At 31.7% G+C, this 22,305-nt stretch overlaps 1 protein-coding gene across 1 annotated transcript in view; it reads left to right on the top strand.

The window, feature by feature from the left end:
* Positions 1-22,305, top strand: part of LOC148308691 (uncharacterized) — a 218,862-nt gene that overhangs the window by 16,527 nt on the left and 180,030 nt on the right. The window contains exon 2 of the mRNA XM_088261313.1: positions 13,157-14,034. Within this exon, the coding sequence (XP_088117439.1) occupies positions 13,787-14,034 (248 nt within the window). The 5' untranslated portion in view covers positions 13,157-13,786. The remainder of the gene's footprint in view (positions 1-13,156; positions 14,035-22,305) is intronic.

Here is a 22,305-nt window from a genome sequence, read left to right as displayed (position 1 = left end):
CAGCAGCGTTTAACCGATTTCTGAATTGTTTAAATTTGTAAAAATACTAACACGTTAATGAAATAGCAACCTAGAAAATTTTCCTTACTACCCCAAAAAAAAACATTTTAACCCCATTTGGGGTAATTTACCCCGGTTCCCCGACCGCTGCTATATGTGAACATGTATTACCTGGCGTTTGGCGTGACTGTAATACTATATCCTTAACATGTTGCCTCGAGTTCACTGGAACAAGCTGAAATGAAAACGTCGAGGAACTTTTAGGTTGGAGTTACAAAAGGGACATTCTGTTTGTGGATTACTCCATATGGATGGAGCCCATGCGATTTGATCATGTACCCTGTTCCTATGGAGCAATCCCTCAACAGACATTCATCACTGACTTATTCACGTCATCCACCAACCATCCACAACATCAATAAGAGAACAATCCGAGGAAAGGGAACATGAATTGATCGGCAATGAACGAATCATGATTGTTATTCTGATGGAGGCTCCCTCTATATTGGCAGATCCCATGTGATAAATCAAATGGACCCTGTTCATACAGAGTGACCTCCATCAGGTCATCATCTTCAACGACGAGATGTTACGGAATAGTGCCTACCAGGACTGAAGAAACAAGAACATTTCACTCAATTTATGAGGGTTAAAAATACATACATTACATACTATGTATATACAATGTACTCGTAAAACAAAACAATTGAATCTCTGAAATCAAAAAACGTCTAGTAATCTACAAAAAAAAATAAAGAAAGCCATCAAAACATTTTTTATTCTTAAAGACAGTATATTTTTCAATGTAAGTAGAACACAGTGCGCTCACTCCTTTCAAGAACGTCATAAATTAAAAATCGACAATTTTCAGTTGTGCATGTTTTCGGAATGCCCTGAAAATGTACTATATCCCACCAAAAGAGGCATATTTTTAACTTTATATCTACCCGGTACACGGCAGAAAGTGTTGTTTTTGCATTTTGAAGAAAAGGTATTGTTTAACAATTTTTTTTAAATATCTTAAAAACATTTAAATGGAGAAAAAACTTTCAGGTTTTACCTAATAAAATCTTGAGAGGAGTGAGCGAGTGGTGAATATGTGTTTTCAACGGTAAATTAAGTTAAATAAAACTCAAATAACCAAAAACTACATATAGATGCTATTTGATTTCCAGGATTCTATTGTGACTGGTCATTTAATAAGCTTGTAGCTATTTTTTACTTCTCGCGACTTCGTCTGACTAGCAGGATTTACTAAATTGTCAAATTTTTGTGTTTATTATATAGTTTGATAATTTTTTAAATCCTACGAGAGCGATGAATCCATGCCTTCAAGAATTGTATCATCTTATGGAGCATTGGTACTGCATATGCAATTAAAGTACTCTGTCCTTATGGACCAGTCTCCAACGGATGGCCGAATGGTGAAAGAAAATTAAAAATCTTGTCTAAAAGTATCAAAATATTAGAACTTTACGTACCAAAATCGCCGGGACGGGTGAAGGCAATTAAAAAAATAGTATACATTTCTGATTATGGTCTTGAAATAAACCATACCACGGCATTCTTTCTTAATTCCTTTTCTGCATTTCTGGGGTGCATTGCTCTCCTACACCTTTCCTGATAACCTTCAACTTACCTTCCTTTCTTAGATCTTCTCCATTTCTGCCCTAAATTTCTTACCTGATTCGACTCCCCATGCGCTTTCCTTTTTATTACTTTTTTTTTAAATTACCTTATCATTCATACTGCCATCAATAATACTTCGTGTCTTAAATTTCTTATTTATATTTTTATACGCACTGCCAACTCATTTCAAACAGCTATAAAAGGTACAAATATCAGTATCACTTGCCTATTTTGATCGATTTGAAAGATAATACGAAATTCGATCATCACCTAAAGACATTAGTAATATTCGGAAGAAGTAAAACTTGGTCGATATCTTTCATTCTGATCACTCCATTTAGGGAGTGCATATGCATTTATAACATGTACCCGATATGTATGGTTCGATGTCCATTAGACAATCTCTATCATCACCAAACATCAAGAAATCAATGCCTTCTAAAACTACTCTTTAGAAACAAGTAATGAAAACAAACTTCTTACAAACATTTTTATATATTATTTGACACGACATCAACTTTGTGGAATGACATATTGATCATATAAAAAAAATTAAACACTCATATCAATAACACATATTCAGTTTTCTTTCACTACACACGACTAGTTTCGAAAACTGCAATTGTTTTCATGTGTATTAATCGTGTGTATTACAGTCGTGTGTATTGAAATAAAACTGAATAAGTGGTTACACAAAAGTTTTTTTTTTTTTTGAAAAAGTAAACATTAAAAAAGTTTTAATACCTTTTGATAAAACGATCAATTAAGCTGTATATGGTTAAATATCGATTACCACTTCGACAAAATATGATATTCATGGAGTGATCATTTTCATATTTCATATTACATCACATATTGCATGTACCTGTATATACATTGTATGTATGTGGTAGAATGGTTTCTTCTGGACAATTTCATCACTATAATAATTCTGTCGGAGGATCACTCCATATGGAGAGTGGACATGCAGTTATATCATGTACCCTTTCTGTGTGGATCGACCCTCCAGCATATGATCTCCACCAACATCAAACATTCGACTTACCCCTAATGCGTTTAATCGAGGTTCTTCTCTGTGCTTATAATATGTATGTCTAACTAATGAAAAAAAAGTCTGATTGAGGAATACTCTATATCGATAGTGTACGTGTAATTGTAACATGTATCCTAACTTTATGGAATGACCTCTAGCAGGCAGTCTCCACTAACATCTATCAATCATATATCAATCTATCAATCGTATCTAATATATATATATATAATTCGTATATATATATATATATATATATATATATATATTATATATATATATATATATATAAAGAGATTTTTTATTCATTCCGGGATCATTTTTCACGGATAAATTTTATTTTTTTAAATTTTCTAAATCAAATAGACGAAACAATGTTTGCGCCTGCGTAATTAGAATTTTTATTTATATTTTTCATCAAAATGATTCTATGTGGTATTGTAATGAATATTCATATGGTTATATATATATATATATATATATATATATATATATATATATATATATATATATATATATATATATATATATATATATATATATGTGTGTGTGTGGTTGTGTGTATGTATGTATGTGTGTGTGTGTGTGTGTGCGCGTGTGCGTGTGCGTGTGCGTGTGCGTGTGCGTGTGCGTGTGCGTGTATGTCTAACCAATGAACAATAATATACTGATAATGTGCATGCAATTATAACATGTGCCCTAACATGTAAGAACGACCTTCAGCATACGATCTCCACTAACATCTAACATACTGTAGCAAAATTTTGGTAATACGAATGGCTAGCCAATGTAAAAAAAATCTGATAGAGGAATACTCTATACTGGTAGCGTGCATGAAATTATCACATGTACCCTAACTTTATGGAAGGACCTCCAGCAGGAAATCTCCACTAACACTTTACATCTGGTTCGACTCAATCCGTATACTGGAGGATTTCTACTGTATTTTTGTAATGCGTTTTTTTTCTTTGTTTTAAATTCTTTTGCATTACGTAACATTATTTCAAATGCAAAAAAATATGAATAAAATATAAAAATTAATACAAAAAAAGATCCCACAAAGGCATGGACTGTGTATGGGTATACAATATAATTAGTCATAGTAAAGGGTATAAGGGTATAGGTTTTATATGTAGAACTGGAATAAACTGTTAATATAAAATAATAATAAAAATACTTGACTCTCAGAAAACATTTTTTTAAATTAAAATTAAAAACTTAAAAAGTAAAAAGCTAGCGAGCATGTACTACAAGAAAAATGAGCTTAAATCTGTCTCTTCTATAAATAATCTAAGCATATTTTTAAATTTACACAAACTTAGGGAATTAACATATAACAAATAGTCTTTGTGGAATAAGTTGAACAGTTTTGGAGCTATGAAAAATGAGTGTTTGTTTAACCAGTGTGTAAGAATAAACTCTGATGGAGGGATTTTCTACATTGATAGCGTGCATGCTATTAGAACATGCACCCTAACTTTATAGAACGACCTCCAGAAGACAATCGTCACTAACATCTCACATCCAGTTAGTAATTAATGCTCTTAGCACTTAAACGAGGTTCTACTCAATTTTTGTAAAATATATCGTAGTCCTACAGGAGAAAGTGACAATGTGCGTTTCTTACAAAAACGTGATCATTGACTATTTGATATTTTACTAGCTTAATATTGCCCTGAAAAAATCCCAAAGGATTTTAAACTTGTGAGTATAATATATTGACTTGTTAAAAATGACTAACTGCATTGATGTTTAGTTTCTTGCCAAGCAAAAGTGATTTGAATCCTGAACATTTTACGTTCTGTCGGTTGGTCACTTTTTCCTGTACGACTACGATATGTTCAACCATGTAAAAATGATTGGTAGCGTGATTCTATTATAACATGTAACCTAACTTAACCTGTCCGGGAGTTAGGCTGTACATGAACGGGCGATTCAAAACATGATTTTTTTCAAAACATGATATATATAAAAAATATTGAAACATTGAAAATATTTATACAAATCATGTTTACTGTTTATTTTATTCAAGAAAATATGTTCTTTATAGCATAGAGTTATCGTATAAAAAGTTTTAAAAAAACTTACTCCCCAGATACAGTTTTGTCCGCATAAACCCACTCCCGGGCAGGTTAATAGACACACGTGTTTAATCATGTACAAATTATATATACTAACTTAATGGAAAGATTTCAAGCGAACAATCCCCTCTAACATCTTACATACGGTTAATTTTTAAACCGTATAAGCGAGGTTCTACTCAACTTTGGTAATATCTGTGTATAGTCTAACCAATGTATAGGAACATATTCTGTTAGAGGAATACTCTATACTGGTAGCGTGCATGCAATTATAACATGTACCCTAACTTTATAGAAGGACCTCCAGCAGGCATTCTCCACTAACATCTCACATCCGGTTAGTACTTGATTCGTATAATCGAGGTTCTACTAAATTTTTATGAAATGTAAGTCCAACTAATTTGCAAAAACATTGTTAACTTTTATTTATTCTGATGGAGAATACTTCGTATTGGTAGTGTGCTTGCTATTTTTAAATATCCACTGACTCTATGAGGCATCCTCCACCAGATTACCATCATCTACCATAATAATGAAAATTGTGATAAACATTGTTTTTCTTTTCTTTTGCGAAAACTTAATTTTATGTTAAAAATGTACCATTTTAGCGAATGTTGTTTTGTGAAATTTCAAGGAATATTTTTTATCCCAAAATAATGTAACAATTTTTTTTCACATGCGTCAAATAATCGAGCGTCATCAATGCATAAAATTCTCTTTCGTATGTTATTCCAAATAAATAGTAAGTCTAAATTTGTTTCTCGTTCCTTTATAGTATTCTTTGTGCCTTTGATGAACGATTCTTAAAACGGACTCTGTACGACTGACACTTCCGTAGTAAAATTATTTCATATGCGTATTTGACCTGTCATTCCATAGTTGTCTGTCAGTATTCGATGTATTGAGAAAACAAAATATATATTTTTCTTCGAATATTGACCAGTAATTGAGAAAGTGTTAATAAATTATCACAGCGACAAAAAGAGTTTTTCCTATCACTGGGTGACTACAAAAAATGGATTAATTATTCATGATTCAACTAGTCAAATTTTAAATATAAATAATTAAAAGGTTAACATAAGCTCTATTACATTACATGTAAAGTCGTGTATCAAGTGAAGTAAGTCAAATCAAATCATGTTGAATCAACCTATACTAGAAACATTTCATGAAAAATTGCACTGGTAAAAACGGATGTAGATTTCATTGAAAAGTTTGTTGAACATAACAGACGGCGACTGCGTTCACTATCGGCTTTTGACAAACAGGTCGATTACTAGAGAATGTAGATGAAGGTAGGATGCCGTGATTAAGGGGATTATAAGGGAGCAGCCTCATATATTTTGTTAATGCAATTTTCGTTGCAAAGACAAATTTAACAATGAATTCTGAATACGTGAACTTGTCCCTTCACTACGATATATGGAATATATTGTATAGATGTTTTTTTTAACGTATTTAAATTATATCGTAGTGATGGATATTATTTTTTAAACTTATTGTGTTAGTAATTGCTTGACTAGTTATAACACAAAACGATAAAAATAATTGTGAAGATCTTTATCTAATGACTGAAGTATGATTTAGCGCGGTACTTGTCTAACAGTTTGTACTAACATGCCGCCTGCTTTCAGCAAAAGCTCATTTAAGATACATATATCCAGCTATTTGAAATGTCCTATTGGTCAGATATCAAATATAGTTCTCGTTTATTTATCAAGTCCTGATTAATTCCACTAATAATTGCACTATGCTGCTTTGATAGGAACTGCTTCATATTATATTAATGTACTCTAATATTAATGTACTTTTAATGTTAACGGGAGGATTTGGAAATACGTCGTCAACACCCGCCTCCATATTAACTTCAAGCGCTTTGTCAGCAGTTTTAGAAGTACTCCCGACAAACAGTGAACATGTTTTATTTTGTACTATGTACCCTGTTCCACGGAGTATTTCTTTATCTGCCTATCTTCATGAAGACCTTGGACCATCATCATCAGTCTAACACCGCATATTAGGATAAGCTTCCATCTAACGCTGCACGCTTGCAATATTTACGTAATGTATATTTGACAATATTTCAGTATTGAAAAAAAAAAACCACCTTAAAACTAAAAAGAGCTAACGTCACATTTGCAAAATTGTTAGTTATTATAGCAGTTTGTTTTTTTTTTGCGTAAATAAAGCAAATTAATATATAATATATATTTTAAAAGGGGACATAGTTTTCTATCACTGGAGAAATGGAGATATTGGTATTGTAAATTAGTGAAATTGATTTCAAAATTTAAGAAAAAATGTGATCATTGGACTTTTAGTTTTAAGACGCGGATTTACGAACTTTCAATTACGACGTACCCGTAGAATAATATCCAAACTACATAAAATATAAACTGTCATAAAAAAATTAAAACTGTCAAACCATATATATTTTAACAATATATACTTGTTGCACCGAAGATAAACATTGCTTAGTTAAAATTTTGTATATTTTAAAATTAACAATGTTTGCTGTTTGAAACAAACAATATTTTTGTATTTGTACATTATACCTTGTGTCCTAAATATTTAACAAACACATCGAGAAAATCATCGTAACAATCCTATGTCAGGTTCACAAAAGCTATAACAAATCGGAAAAAAATTCTATTATAAAACAAACTTCTTAGCTTAGTAGATAAGGAAGCTGACCGGATACCAGATGATTTCCTCGTGCATTTGTAATATAAAATATCTTGCATTATATCGTGTGCGAAACCAGAACTAAGCGCAGAGCGTGCATCTGCATTTTAATAAATTGCCGTCATTGATGAATTGCCGTCAAATTGATGTCAATTAATAATTAAATAAAATAAGCATGCATTATAGTATTTTATTTATGTTTACTATTTATTGTCTTAGGCTTGTATGTATATAAACGTTAAAATACGTTTATGTTTATATTAAATATCCTGTAAAGAAAAAGATTTATGGGAAAAGGAAATATCGATTTAATTTCCAAACAACCTGTGTTTAAGGAAAAACTATGCAGATTTCGAATGCATACGAGTACATGAAAATAAATGTGTCGCTTTCCCCATCTTTGCTTAGTACGGCGATGCTATTTAGCGAATTCTGTATATTTAATAACAATAATAAAACCCTTATCCGCACCCCAATGGTGCATAGGGCACTGTGTCATATAAACGCAGTGTATCTTGATCCTTTACACATGAAGTAGAGGTGATCAAGCCTCCGCCTCAGGTACCAGTCCATGGTAATATTGAATAAATATTACAGTGACAAAATCACTTACATTTATTTTACCCCCCTTGGGAATCGAACCCGGGACCTCCAGAACGGTAGCCGAGCGTGCTGACCATTACACTACGGAGGCGAACAAAATTATATTTAAACGGTATATTTATATATTACGGTATATTTACATTTATTTAATCATATTTTGCGATGGATGTCCGCTGATCGGCGCCACCAAAATGAAGCATGGCGACTCTCTTCCTGATTTCAGCAGTTTCAGGAGCGCCCCCAAGGCACATGGGATCATGTCATGAGTCCATGAACCCTGTACCAACGGGGCATTCCTTTCACTGCCATTCATCATGTGATCTACAATACTGCTTGTTCCTGCGAAGTAACCCCATGCGATCACCAATCATCGAGGACCATTTTTCTAACACTAGCTTTTCAAGATCAATCGATATTACAAGAGAACTTTTTTTTTCATTTCTTGCTTATTAAAATTTTCAGGTATAATGATAATTTTGTTGTGATTTATAAGTTTCTGCAAATTGGGTATTTTCTTGGTAATCCTATGAATGCACTGTTTATTTATAGATTTGGCGTTTAATTTGTAGAACTCCATTTTAATTTATATTATTTGAATTTTACTGTTAAAACACATACTATTTTTTTACTGTTAAAAACACATAAAAATAAAATTTGTGGCAATTTTTTTCACCTTGTTATGGCATTTTCAAACTAATGACACTAGTTTGAAAATACCAAAACTAGGTGAAACAATTGTCACAAATTTTATTTTTATGTATTTTCAACTATAAAATAAAATTTAGTAGACTCTAAAAATCAGTGTTTAATTTTAACATTTAATAAATTTATAAATTATGTACTGTTTCCCTACGTTTTGACCTCAAATGCGGGGCTGTCATCAGGGTAAATCTATGTGTATGATCGCACAACCTCGAATTGTAGATGATTCTTGCAACAGTAGTCAAAATTTTGGAAAAAATAGTTAAAACGGTATTTATTATCCGTAAATTTATATGGAATTGTACTTTTTATACTTTTTCACAAAAAAAAATTTTGGAGTTACCTTACCTTAAGCGTACAGAATAGAAATTCCGTTGACGTAATAAATGAAGATTTCTTACTTTTTCTTTACAGAGTGGAAAATAGCACCATCCCCATTTTTATTTTACTCGAAAATGTGTATTAACTGAGGAAAATTGGAGGAATGTTTTGGATGTTTTTATCTCTTGCTATCGGGATATTTCATTATGAAAAATAATCATTTATGATTCGTTACTTCAATTCGATGTATATTTTCGAGGTCTCACGACTAAATGATTACAACAATTTTACATTGTTTATCTTCTTCTTTACATGTCGTGTTTGGACCCTATTTTAGGCAGTGCAAAATAGCTCCTTGACGTCCTGTCCACTCTGTATATTATGGAGCCAAGAGATCCGATTTCTTCCTACACACCTTCGACCTTCGATTTCACCCTTGACTATGTATTATTTTTTATCATTTACTATCCATTTCGTTGTATTATATTTCAATAAAAAAATCGTTAAAATAAAACAATGTTATTTACCTTTGTTGTACTAAAGGATAATGGAATATCAAAATATCAAACGATTATGAGAAAATATAAAAATATAATATTTATTTTGTCCAAAATTATTTTCGTTAATTTGACCCAACGATTGTTCAACTGTAAAGCACCGTTTTATGGTAATAAATAATAAAATTATAATATCGAACACGTCTAATACGATGTTATTAACGGTCAATTCTTCCTTTGAATCTCGCTGATTTATCTGACAAAGTTTGACGGCCCCTTATTTGGCGATGGTAATAAACGATTACGCCCTTTAAAAAATGAAATTCTCCGCTTTCGTCGAGAAAAAGATCTTTTTTTTATGATACGATTTGACGGGTGTAAAATAGCGGTCTTCAATGTGTGCTTTCGGTATACGTGGTAGTAGTTGAAGGAGGACTATGCGTATTAGATGTGATTAACACGTAATCAAAATTATCTGTGTTGTTCAATGGTTACATACATGAAATAAAGGATTTTATTAAATGAGAATAAACGTAATTAATTTTTTTGGCGTGCATTAAAAGGCAGTTTTTTTTCGTGAAATGAAGGCAAGGACGATGAAAAAGAGTGTCAATATTTCCTGATTGATGCGTCAAATAGTTCGTTATAGGTAAATGAAGCGATCGATATCTGCGATTTCTCATAGACGAAGATATTGTATGTTTTAATTGACGGACAGTTATTATCTGTCCGTCAATTAAATCTCTGGTGTTTTACACATGTTGTCTATGGATTATTATGTCGGCAAAGCAATGTCAAATTAGGGATGACTTTTCATAGTGTTTCGTGAAGTCAAACAGTATGTTGGTGTTGTGAAACGCAAAGAAAACACATGTCTTTTTTATCTAAACATCTTTATATTATATGGGGAACCTGTTAATGGCGGACAACGATTATAATATTAATTACACTGATGTATCGTGTTCCGCTATTGATGGTGTTACAAACCCCATAAGGATGCTTCTTTCATTCAATAAATATGTTTTAGCATTTCATTGATACTTCTATGGTTATCTTGAAAATCACTAATCATATCTATGGCTTAAATCGGTTCTCTTCGTGATCACAAAGTTTACCAGTTGAGATAATTTCATGTAAGTGATACATACTTTTAAATATGTATATATATATATATATATATATATATATATATATATATATATATATATATATATATATATATATATATATATATATATATATAACATATATATATATATATATATACCTATTATACATATTAAGAAATCAAATAAATACTTTCTTAAAGATAAAGAATTTGCATCATTGAGATAACAGTCCTTTTCTGTACTACCACATCTGGCTTTAGGAAGTTGTAAATACTGAATTTGCAGTTTTGAGTAAAAAGGTAACAAAATTAATAGCTCGTAACACAGAAGGCGTTAAAACTGGGCGTTTCTAACATCGACATCACAAAGGTTGAATCTAAAAAAAAGATCTTTCTTACTAAAGATTCATATGCTGTTACCATTAAAAAGTAGCCTCATAAGAATGTTACGCATTATAAATAAATCATATTTATGAAATCTTATAAGGTAAAATATATTTATAAACAATACTAAGAAAATAACCAAATTGTAACTTAAAACAAATGTAATGATTAATATCTTTAAATGAGAGCGTATCTGAAATGACGAATATGATGATCTAATAATTAGCTTTATATACATATTTTTCAAACTTCCCAACGAAACGGAATGCATCGAAACACATGCAACGATAGATTTTAAGAAAAAGTGGTGTTTACCAAGTGAAATTACATTAAAAATAGACATTAAAAATAGACAAATGTAAGTCCATCTAGTTCTCAAAAGTCATCGTTTTTGCATTGGTATATAATTTCTTTATTCTTTTGTGATATTAATCGCATATCTCTACTATAAATAATCGTGTAATATATCGCTCACTCCTTTCAACAACGTCAAATATAAAAAATCGTCAATCTTCAGTTGTCCATGTTTCGGAATGTTGTGCCTAGAAAATATACTTTATCCCAGCAAAAGCGGCATATTTTTGACATGATATTTACCCACTACAGGGCAGAAAGTCTTGTTTTTGCATTTTGAAGAAAAGGTGTTGTTTAAGTATTTTTTAAATATACTAAATATTTCTCAAATTGAGAAAAAACATTCAGGTTTTAGCTAAAAAGATCTGTTGCACAGTAAAAAGTTCAATAAGTGGCTTTATATTTATTTTTAATACACTTAATTATATTTTCAAACATTATTTTTTTTTATATTTGACGTTGTTGAAGGGAGTAAGCGATATAAATATCAATAGATATTGACCGTAACAGCAACACATATAATACTAAACATTTCTCATGGAGGTCAGCTTGCTCCTTGACACCTTCTGCCACTTAGCATTTTTATTGTTTTCAGTTGCATTTTTGTTTTGCAGATTTTCAATGTTCATTGCTTCACATTGAGAAATGAAACGTGTTAGAAATGTTTGCATGTTATTTTGTGTCTATTATATCAGACTGCGCCGCAGCAACGCGTGGCCGGTATAGTTAGTTATCAAATAATTAACCATACCCATATTATTATGAAATAAATATATCATAAGGGTAATAAATAACTACCTGCTCCACTTTTCAATACTACGGTATAATAGAAAAGGCCTTGAGTCGATGGGCATAATTATTTATGTATAAAGATATCAAACAGTTTAGCTTTACGATAGAAGAGTTTACATTATTTATTGTAACTGCAGACAGTTGGTAGAATTCCATATTGAATAGTTGTGTAATATATCAAAAATTAAACACAGTTATTGGATAGAATTCTACATTTATTTACATATACATATATGATTACATGTCACGCATTTCGTCTTTTTAAATTATTAACACCATAATGTGTTTAATAAAGGTGTTTGATAATGTCTTAATAAGACGAAACGCGTAACATATTATCATAAATATGTTAATAAAAGTAGAATTCAATCCAATAACCATGTTTAATTTAGGATATATTGCTCAACAATTAAAAAGTTTACAGACTTCAATTAGGTATGTCGTGTTGACTTAATGGTCTTGATAACTTTATATTTATATTTTATTTACCACTTTAAAATCTTAAATACGTCCGTTAAACCGCAGTTAAAAGTTAACAGTTGTTATTTCAGAATACTAGTAGTTCATGTTATCTGCAATAAAACGTTAACGCGTTACCTCTCCGTTGAAATATACCTTCTATTGTCTTTGTAATAATTTCATGTTATCGTAATAATTTTCTCAAAAATTTTGTAATTTTTTTCTGCTTTCAATGAAATAATGTAAAATAATATTTAATCATAAAATTCGGATTTCCAATCAGAAAAATCTCAGATTAGAAAGTTTTCGTTTTATATGTTTTCCAAGTTACTTTTACTTTTCGTAAGAAATACTCTTTAATAAATCATAGGTACAACATGTCCATAAAATATATAATGCGTATTAAATGTATTTTGAATTTGTGTATTGCATTTGCTGATTTTTTTAAAATGTAAATTTAAATGTAAATTTAAATAAAACAAACGCCTTATTAGATTCTTTCGACTTTCAGATGCCGAAAGCTGTACGAATAAAAAAGCGGTGACCAGTGCATCACAATGACAAAAAGAAGTGCTGTTTCAATGACTCTTTGCGATAATCAAAGCCGTTTCGACTCGACAAATGACGAACTTAAGTGATAACGAACTTATGATTATTAAATCAATAACAAACAGATGTGATGTGAACTAGTGATCTTCGAAGACTTCCCCCTCCGTGCGTGTAGATACACTAACAGAACGCATAACGTCCGCATGCCTTTGTCCGAACCTCGTCTAGATGTTGTGTTTATGAATTCAGAGTTTATAGTAAATCTTTTATTAACCAAATATTAACCTCGTTGACCTCGTTGAAGAGAAAACCTTGACATTTTTATCAACAAAGAATTTATACGTATCTTTAGAAAACATTAAGCATTACCAGTGGGGTTTCTTTTATATGGGTACATCAAAGCACATTAGGGGATAAGAACTCGGAGTATTCCAAACAGAATAATGAGACGATTATGGCACATTGTATACACACACTCAAATGTCAACAGTATACAAATGCGCAGTACAATAAGCATATCGCTCTTTACGGACACTTCAACGTCTAACCGGTCGGCCTGATATTTACTGAAGTTTGAACTTTAAAAGCTAAAATGCTGTCGTACATGCTGCCGGTAGAGGAGAAGCCTCCTTCCGAGAAAGGGAGACTGCAGCTCGAACTGGCCGAGGGGGCTGTCAGACCACCTCCGGGTCCCATGAAGAGCTCCATCATCTCTAAAGAGAGCAGCGTCAGCTCCTTCGCAGGGAGTGACGTCACTGGCTCCTCCATCACCCCCACGGGACAAGAGAAGCCCAAGTTAAAACTACTCACCAACGGAACTAAACACACGACGCTCAAAAGGTAAGATTTCAACGCAAAAACGACCATATGCACTAATATTAGTTCTCTTATACTTTCTTTATAAAATATATATTTATATCAACATATATATATATATATATATATATATATATATATATATATATATATATATATATATATATATATATATATATATATATATATATATATATATATATATATATATATATATATATATATATATATATATATATATATATATATATATATATATATATATATATATATATATATATATATATATATATATATATATATATATATATATATATATATATATATATATATATATATATATATATATATATATATATATATATAAAACGTGTTTATTATATTAAATGCATTTGTAATGTGCGTTACCAGATACCCTATTTTGTATTACGATTATATATTTTATTATGACAATATTAGGTATATCACTTTTATATAATACCACTGACTCCTTTATTTTTTTTTTTTTTTACAATTCTGTATATGCTATTGCATATTTTTATTGATGTTAAGTTACTGGAAAAAATTCAACAAATTTCCACAGACAATATTATTTTTAAACCTTGTGCTTATATTTGGTCCATAAAGTACTCATAAATGAAATTCTTATTCTGTAAAAAAATTAAGAAACCAATTTTTCGGGAAGTTTTTTTTTTGGTTAAACTTTTTTAAATTAAAAAAATTTATGTAACCACTTTTTATTATTGGTACACTTTAACCAATCGGTTTCGACAAAAACCTTGTCATTATCAGGGTTTATTAAATTATAAAACATTTAAAAACTCATATTTAATTACATTCCCTTACCAAAAACTTCCACACACTCAGTACACCACATGAAAATATGATTTTAAAAAGATAATTTTAAAAATAAGATTTTAAAACTCCTTAATGTTATTTTTACTGTGCATAAAGTTGTTATAACGTTTATAAAATGTGCCACAAAGTATCTGCGAAAAACATTCAAGAAATATTTTTTTGTTGTTCACAAATGCTAAATTTTATCAACATAGTAGTATTCATTTCAAAGTTTTAAACTATAGCTGTATTAAAAAATATTTCATTTAATTATACTAATGAAGCATTAGGTTAGGTGGAAATTCAGTGACAAAATCGATGTTAGCATTTATCATCAATTAGTTATTCGGTGAAATCGTATTTACACAGTTGCATATAGAATTCGTATTGTAGGGAAGCCATTTTAAGCAAACAGCAACCGGTGTGTAAACTTACGTAAAACTGTCATTACTAAAATAATAAATGATGATTTTTATGCGTGCTTGTGAAGAAATAGAATAAAATAAAAACTCAAACGAAATCATACAAAAAAAACTATTTTATCATTCATAAGTAGTATAAACAATAAATAATGAGTGTAAGACCCTCTCAAAATACAAGAGCTTAGTCTCTTTTTGGAGAGGAACAGCGAAACTAGTTTTAAGATAATACGTTAAAAGTGGAAATGTCTATAATATTTATTGATTGAACAATATTTAATTGTAACGATAATGCATATATTATAAATGCAAAAATATTTTATTAATCGTTTCGGCGTTTACTTTGTGGTAAGACATGTTAAAATGATTAAAAAAAACCTTGTTTTTAGACCACATGAGTATAAAAACAAGAGTTTCCTTAATCATTTTAAATAAATAAAAAAAAGCTGTTACGTTATAATAATGCTTAAGGCTAGATTTACATTGAGTCAGATATTGAGTTCAAACATAAGGGCATGTCAGTGCTGACTCTATACTGAAAGTAGACTGAATGCAGTCGGCATGCGTTCTCTCAGACGAATGTGCGGCAAAGCGTTGTAAGATAGATGTTCGAATGGTGATATAAGGAAAGAATGCGATGCTGAGATAAGCATTATCACCAAAATTATGAGGCTAATGCGGTTGGTTATAGAAACTGAAAAAGACCGAGGAAAATTTGGCATGATCGAGTATTTCAAATACTCGGACGTGGTCATGTCAGGAATCGGAACAATCGACGGCTATGTATATATATATATATATATATATATATATATATATATATATATATATATATATATATATATATATATATATATTATATATATATATATATATATATATATATATTATATATATATATATATATATAATATAACTAAACTACGAAGCCTGAGAGCAAAGATTGTATTTTGTGATACCTTGGCAATATTAAACTCTGAGATTAATACCAAATAGAACGAGCACTTTATTTTTATTAGTGTCTCTTTGTGAGAGTCGAGCTAACTTATAGTCCCCTAAATATTTCCACAAGGTTAAACCGTATTGATTTTCTCCGCCATTGCAACGTTTGGGAAGCTCTAACTACACCCTAGAGAAAAAGATGGCAGACTGAAATCATACAAACAGATTTCTAAAATTCGCAACTTACTCTTTAATTTAAAGTTAAATATTTATTTTAAAAATTTACTTGTGCATGTATGTATTAAATGTTTCATCAAGCACAGATTTTTCGAGTGTACTAAGTTGTATTTTCATATTATTTTTTGACATCTCATCAAAGATGAAGAAGAATACGGAAGTCTGGGCATTTACGGGGCTGACGACCGTCATAGGCTGGTTTAAGTGATCACTTTACTCGCGTGTAACATTCACCAATTCTACCCATTATTGACAACCACACTACTCAAATTCTTGGAAGTTCTGTATATATGAACCAATTTAGAAACCTTGTTCCTGAATCACTAGAACTTCACTAGAGACATCTATTGGTGAGATGTAAAGAAGCTTTTTACTAAGCAGAAACTCTTATATTAGTATGTGAGGTCCGAATCCTGGATTATAATCACACACATGAAAAACGCCAGAAAATACCATTTTCATTTTTATTTTTTAAGCTTATAATTTGACCAGACAATTTATTTACAACATTTAGAGTGTGTCCAAATACTCAAAATGACAGTACTCAAAAAGGACATACTCAAAATGTTGTAAGTCGTATTTCATTGTTAAAAAACACAAAAATAAATTTTGTGACAATTATTTCGCCTATTTATGGCATTTTCAAACGAATATGAAGATTAAATAAACTGACGGTTGTTTCGCCTAGTTTTGGCATATTCAAACGTTCGTTTGAAAATGTCGTAACTAGATGAAACAATTTTCACAAAATTGATATTTATGTGTTTTTTTTTAAACTATAAAATACAACTTATTACACTCAAAAATCAGTGTTTGAATTTGAACATTGAATACATAAATTGTGTTGAACATTGAATACATAAATTAAAATGGAGTTCTACAAATTAAACGCCAAATCTATAAATAAAATTTATTATTCAAATTTAAGCAGCATTAAACCAATAGCAAAACAAAACAAAATCTATCAAGTTTATGCCGATTTTTTTATAAAGCTTGTTGAAAAACCAAGAATTAATTGAATTTACATCAAAACTAACTAAATAAATTGATTTTAAATTAAAACTAACTAATTAACATAGGATGTCAGAGAGGATAAAACACCACACTACTCTGTCTTTGAAAAACATTATTTGCCATTCATGCATCTCCTCATACATACCCAAGTTCAAGTATTTGACATCCCTTATCATGCCAAGTTTTTCTCAGTCTTCCTCTGCTTCTTTTTCGAGGGAGGAGAGCTGACCACCTTTTCTTAATGTTTTAACGATTAAGAAAACACTGCGTTTATACGTTTATATGATATAGTGCCCAATGCACCATTATTGTGAGGATAAAGGTGGAGACTGACCGGACCATTTTGTCGTAACATAATGTCGTAACATCGCTCGCGGCGAGCATCAGCGAGCATCCGAAACTATGGATGGAGCGCTCGGCTCGCTGTACTGACTTGTTGAATGCTCGCATCGTAACGTGTTACGTTACGACGAAATGCTCCGGTCAGTCTCCACCTTAAGGGTTTGAGATGAAGAAGGATTTATTGTAGGTAGCTTCTGTTTCTTTTTTTAACTAACTAACGTAACTTTTTTTATCTCGGATTATATTACTTTCCAGTCGTTAGAGTACAGGGGTAAAGGATATGATGCCCGACATATATTATAACGAGTAAACATAACTTCTCTTTAGTATTTCTCTCCCATTCTTGCCTTCTTTTTCGCTTGTAAAAGGTCGTTGTGTCTCAAAAACCTACCTTTTCTGTTACCCATAACCTCCGTACAACATTCCTAAGAAATGTACGCTACTTTCTTTTACATTAAAGTGTGCCTCGAATGTCACGTACGACACAAACGAAACACACTTTATAAAATGAAAAACTACTTCTCCCACTCGAGGTCTACAGGGTGATTATTTAAGAGGGTAGTAATAAAGTTTTGTTTGTTTGAAGCAATTTCGAAGGTGGCGCGACAAAGCAACGCTGTGACGTCATAAGGGGCGAGTTTCCCCACCCTCCTAAACTACACGGCCTTGTAACAATGTGTCCAGTAGTATGAAGTGTTTATCATAGAAACCCTGGAAAATAAAACATTAATGTATTTACGTTTTTTGGGTCAACCTTCACGAAATTAAAGTGCTTACTACAGGGTGGCACAAAATTAAACAGTCTATCAGAAGATGTTTTAATTTTAGCAAATGGAGTCGTACGTTAGTAAAATTAAACTTTTGTGAATCATCTGCAGTATACAGATTTAGGACGGCGCAAAATAAATTAACCAATTTCATTGTGAAATACGTTTTTTTACTGAATAGAAAAAAATATTTTGAGTGATGGAATTTTTTTTCTGTTAAGTGGAAAATATGATATCCGTCAAGTGGCTGCCGCCAGTGTTGACACACATTTGTGTCCGTTTTATCAATATATTTGTATACTACAGCTGTCTAGTTCACAAATGTCAAATATGATTGACGTACGACGCCATTTGCAAAAATTATAACATCTTCGGAAAGGGTGATTAATTTTGTGCCACCCTGTAGTATGTACGTAAATACGTATGTAAATACGGACGATTGTATTCAGTCAAAAAAATATGTAAAAAAATAATAATTTATTATTGAAGTTCCGTTGTTTTAAAGTACACTTAGTACAAATACAGTAAAACCTCGATATAACGGAAAATAACGGGGAAGGGGTGTCACGAAACGGTGAAACGACAATTTTATCCGCTGAACTGAATATCGCATAAAGTAACTACTCGATCAAAAAAAAATACATTGAACTCATCCATTTATGAATCAGTTTTTATTTTTTTAATTTGTATACAAATATACGACATATTTATTATTTTTTGACATCTCAACAAGGATGAAGAAGAATTTGGAAGTCTGGGCACTTACGGAGCTTACGACCGTCAAAGGCTGTCTTAAGAGATCACTTTACACACGTGTAACATTCACCAATTCTACCCATGATTGACAACCATGCTACTCAAATTCTTGGGAGTTCTATACATATGATCCAATTGACATATTAACATATGATCGAAACATTGTGCTTGAATCACTAGAGCTTCACTAGAAACATCTATTGTGAGATGAAAGAAGCTTTTCATTATGTATATATAACCTCGCGGTTACGATACTACATCCTAAAGCATATATGGCAACCGCAAGGGCGTTCACATTACGTTGGTACTATTGCATAAATATAATAAGCACTATTGAACTCTTTATATCCTCTGACGTCATGCTGTGCTTCGTGACAGGAATACAGAAATACATTCATCACAGCGTTCGTAGGCGAATGCTCACTTCAACGGCTCGTTCCAACCCTAATGTATGGAAGCGAAGCACAGAGTTGGCAAAAGAAGGATGAAAGTTGATTGAGCCTAGTCGAAATGCGATCCCTCAGACGAATGTGCGTCAAAATGATATATGATAGACGTTCATTTCTTGAAATAAGGAAAGGATGCAAAGCTGAGATAACCATTATTGATAAAATTAGGAAAGGTGTGTCGAGATAATTTGGACATGTGGAATGAATTAGTGAGGAAAAAACGGTAAAAAATATGAGGCGAATGTAGTTGGAAGAAGAACCAGAGGAAGACCCAGGAAAACTTGGCATGATCAAGTATTTCAAATACTCGAGAGTGATCAGGTCAGGAGTCAGAATAGTCGGCTGGTACAAATATGAGGAGATTGCATGCATGAATGTGGAAGGGGCGAAGATTGTATACAAAGACAGAATAGTGTCGCATTCTATATTCTCTGCTTACCCCGTGATGGAAGCGGCGTGATGGTAAGTTCTAGTTGGGTCTTGTGTTTCGTTCGGTTATGAAAGACTGGTCCCTGTTTGGTTAAAAAATAATTTATATTTGAAGCACTAACTTTGTGATTTTCCATTTTATAATTAAAATGAAACTTTGTATTAATATCACTATAAATATTTTATCATAACTTAATTATAATATCTACCGGTTTCGAAGCTAACCGCCTTTTTATCAAGACTGGTGAATACTATTAATTAGTATTAGTATCAGATAAGCTTAGTATGAATCAGTCTTGATAAAGAAGCGGTTAGCTTTGAAACCGGTAGACATTATAATTTAGTTATAATAAAATATTTATAGTGATTTTAAAACAAAGTTTTATTTTAATTATATTTCAAAAATTTCCAATCGAACTACATTTTTTTTGGGGCTTCGCACGCCCTACCTACACATTACATACAACATACACCAACAAGTCGTTAGTTGAATTTTGCGGTGGTTTTATTATATAATAATGTAATTGGTGTCTTAATTACACTTTTATGATGTCACTTAAATTAAAAGCGTGCGCCGAAAATGACGCCACATACAACGGGGATGGGGCGACCTCACGATCATGTGTCAGAGGGGATCTCTTGTGCGCAGCGTAGGGTAGACTGGGTACGGTTGAAACAATTTTGCTTATTTTGTCCATAGTATTGCTCTTTACAAGTCAAGCGATGATGAAGATGCATTAAATACAAGAGCGTGTTTCTGTCTACTAATGGGAAGTATTATTTCAGTACCTGGTGTGTTATTTTTAGTGGGAGATCAAATTTAAAAAGTATATCCGATTTGTTTCAACCGTCCCCATACCAGGGGCAGTTGAAACAGTGATTGGGGTCAGTTGAAACACATGCAAATAAATCAGTATTTAATATTGTAAGTCGTTTTATTCATTATTTATTTTTGTTTTATAAATAATTATGGCACCGCATGACAATATTAAGTCTACAGATATGTAATGAACAAAAACAACTAAAAACATTGGCATTTAAAAAAAACAAATCGAACGAAAATTATCTGTGAATAAACTAAAAGGAAACACTTCTTTCATTTTGATTAGTCATAAATCAAGCGAAAATCTAGCTTTGGGATCATTCCGAGTCGCAATTGTGGCAAAAATAGCTAAGACCACCTTTTGTGCAGTCTTCTTGAGCCCACAGTTTACAAGTGGTGCACTGTATCCACTTTTCACCGGATCTGCTCTCTGAATACAGTGACAGACAAACAAGACAATAGCACTCGTCCTCTTCTGATGATGATTCCTGTTGCGTATTATGATTATTTTTTCCTTTAACGATTCTTCTACTTTTTCCTCCATCCAATATTTTCTTGACTTACTAAGTTTTCATCCGTTTCAACCTTGTTTCATGCTCCTTTCTTATCTCTTCTTTCTCTGTTTTTTTTAGTAGCAAGTATTTTGCAAGCTCCTGCTCCTGCTCTTTATTAAAAACTTCGTTGTGGGGTTCATATCCCATTTTCTTCTTCACCAGATGCATCTCGCTTTCATATATATCTAATGAGCGAACAGTGGTTTAATCCATGCTTCTCCGCCGTTTTTCGCAGTGAATCTCCTGCTTTAACCTCTTCAAAAGCGTATGTATACCTCGACAAGTCGACCTCCTCTCTCGAAGTCTTTCTTGCGCGTACTCTCGGCATCTAGAAAACAGGAGAACTGAAAAAACATGTTGTTTCAACCGTACCCACAAAAAATGTTTCAACCGTCCCCAACCCCTCCTTTAGGTGGAAAACAGAAAATAGTAATGTTAACAATAATGGCACATTAATACTAATCACTATATCGTGTTCTACAAGCTTCATTTCAAACACAAAATCATACTCAATAATATCGTTTCAAGAGAAACCGTAATAAAAGGAAAATTCTCAGAACTAAAATACTTACTTTTGGTTATCAAAATACAATAGGACCTCCTACAAGCAATTGCACCGTGCGGCGAGCGATGCAACACTGATATTCGTGTTTGAACTTGTTGTCCGCTTTGTTCGTCCCTTGGACCCTTCACCCTACCGCATACGGTTTGCAAGATATTTGCTCT

The sequence above is a fragment of the Brachycentrus maculatus genome, unplaced genomic scaffold (genome assembly GCF_059751285.1).
Source record: "Brachycentrus maculatus isolate JH-2025_06_01 unplaced genomic scaffold, ASM5975128v1 h1tg000153l, whole genome shotgun sequence".
NCBI lineage: Eukaryota > Metazoa > Arthropoda > Insecta > Trichoptera > Brachycentridae > Brachycentrus > Brachycentrus maculatus.
Note: the sequence above shows the minus strand (reverse complement) of the source record. Positions and strands in the feature narration are given on the sequence as shown.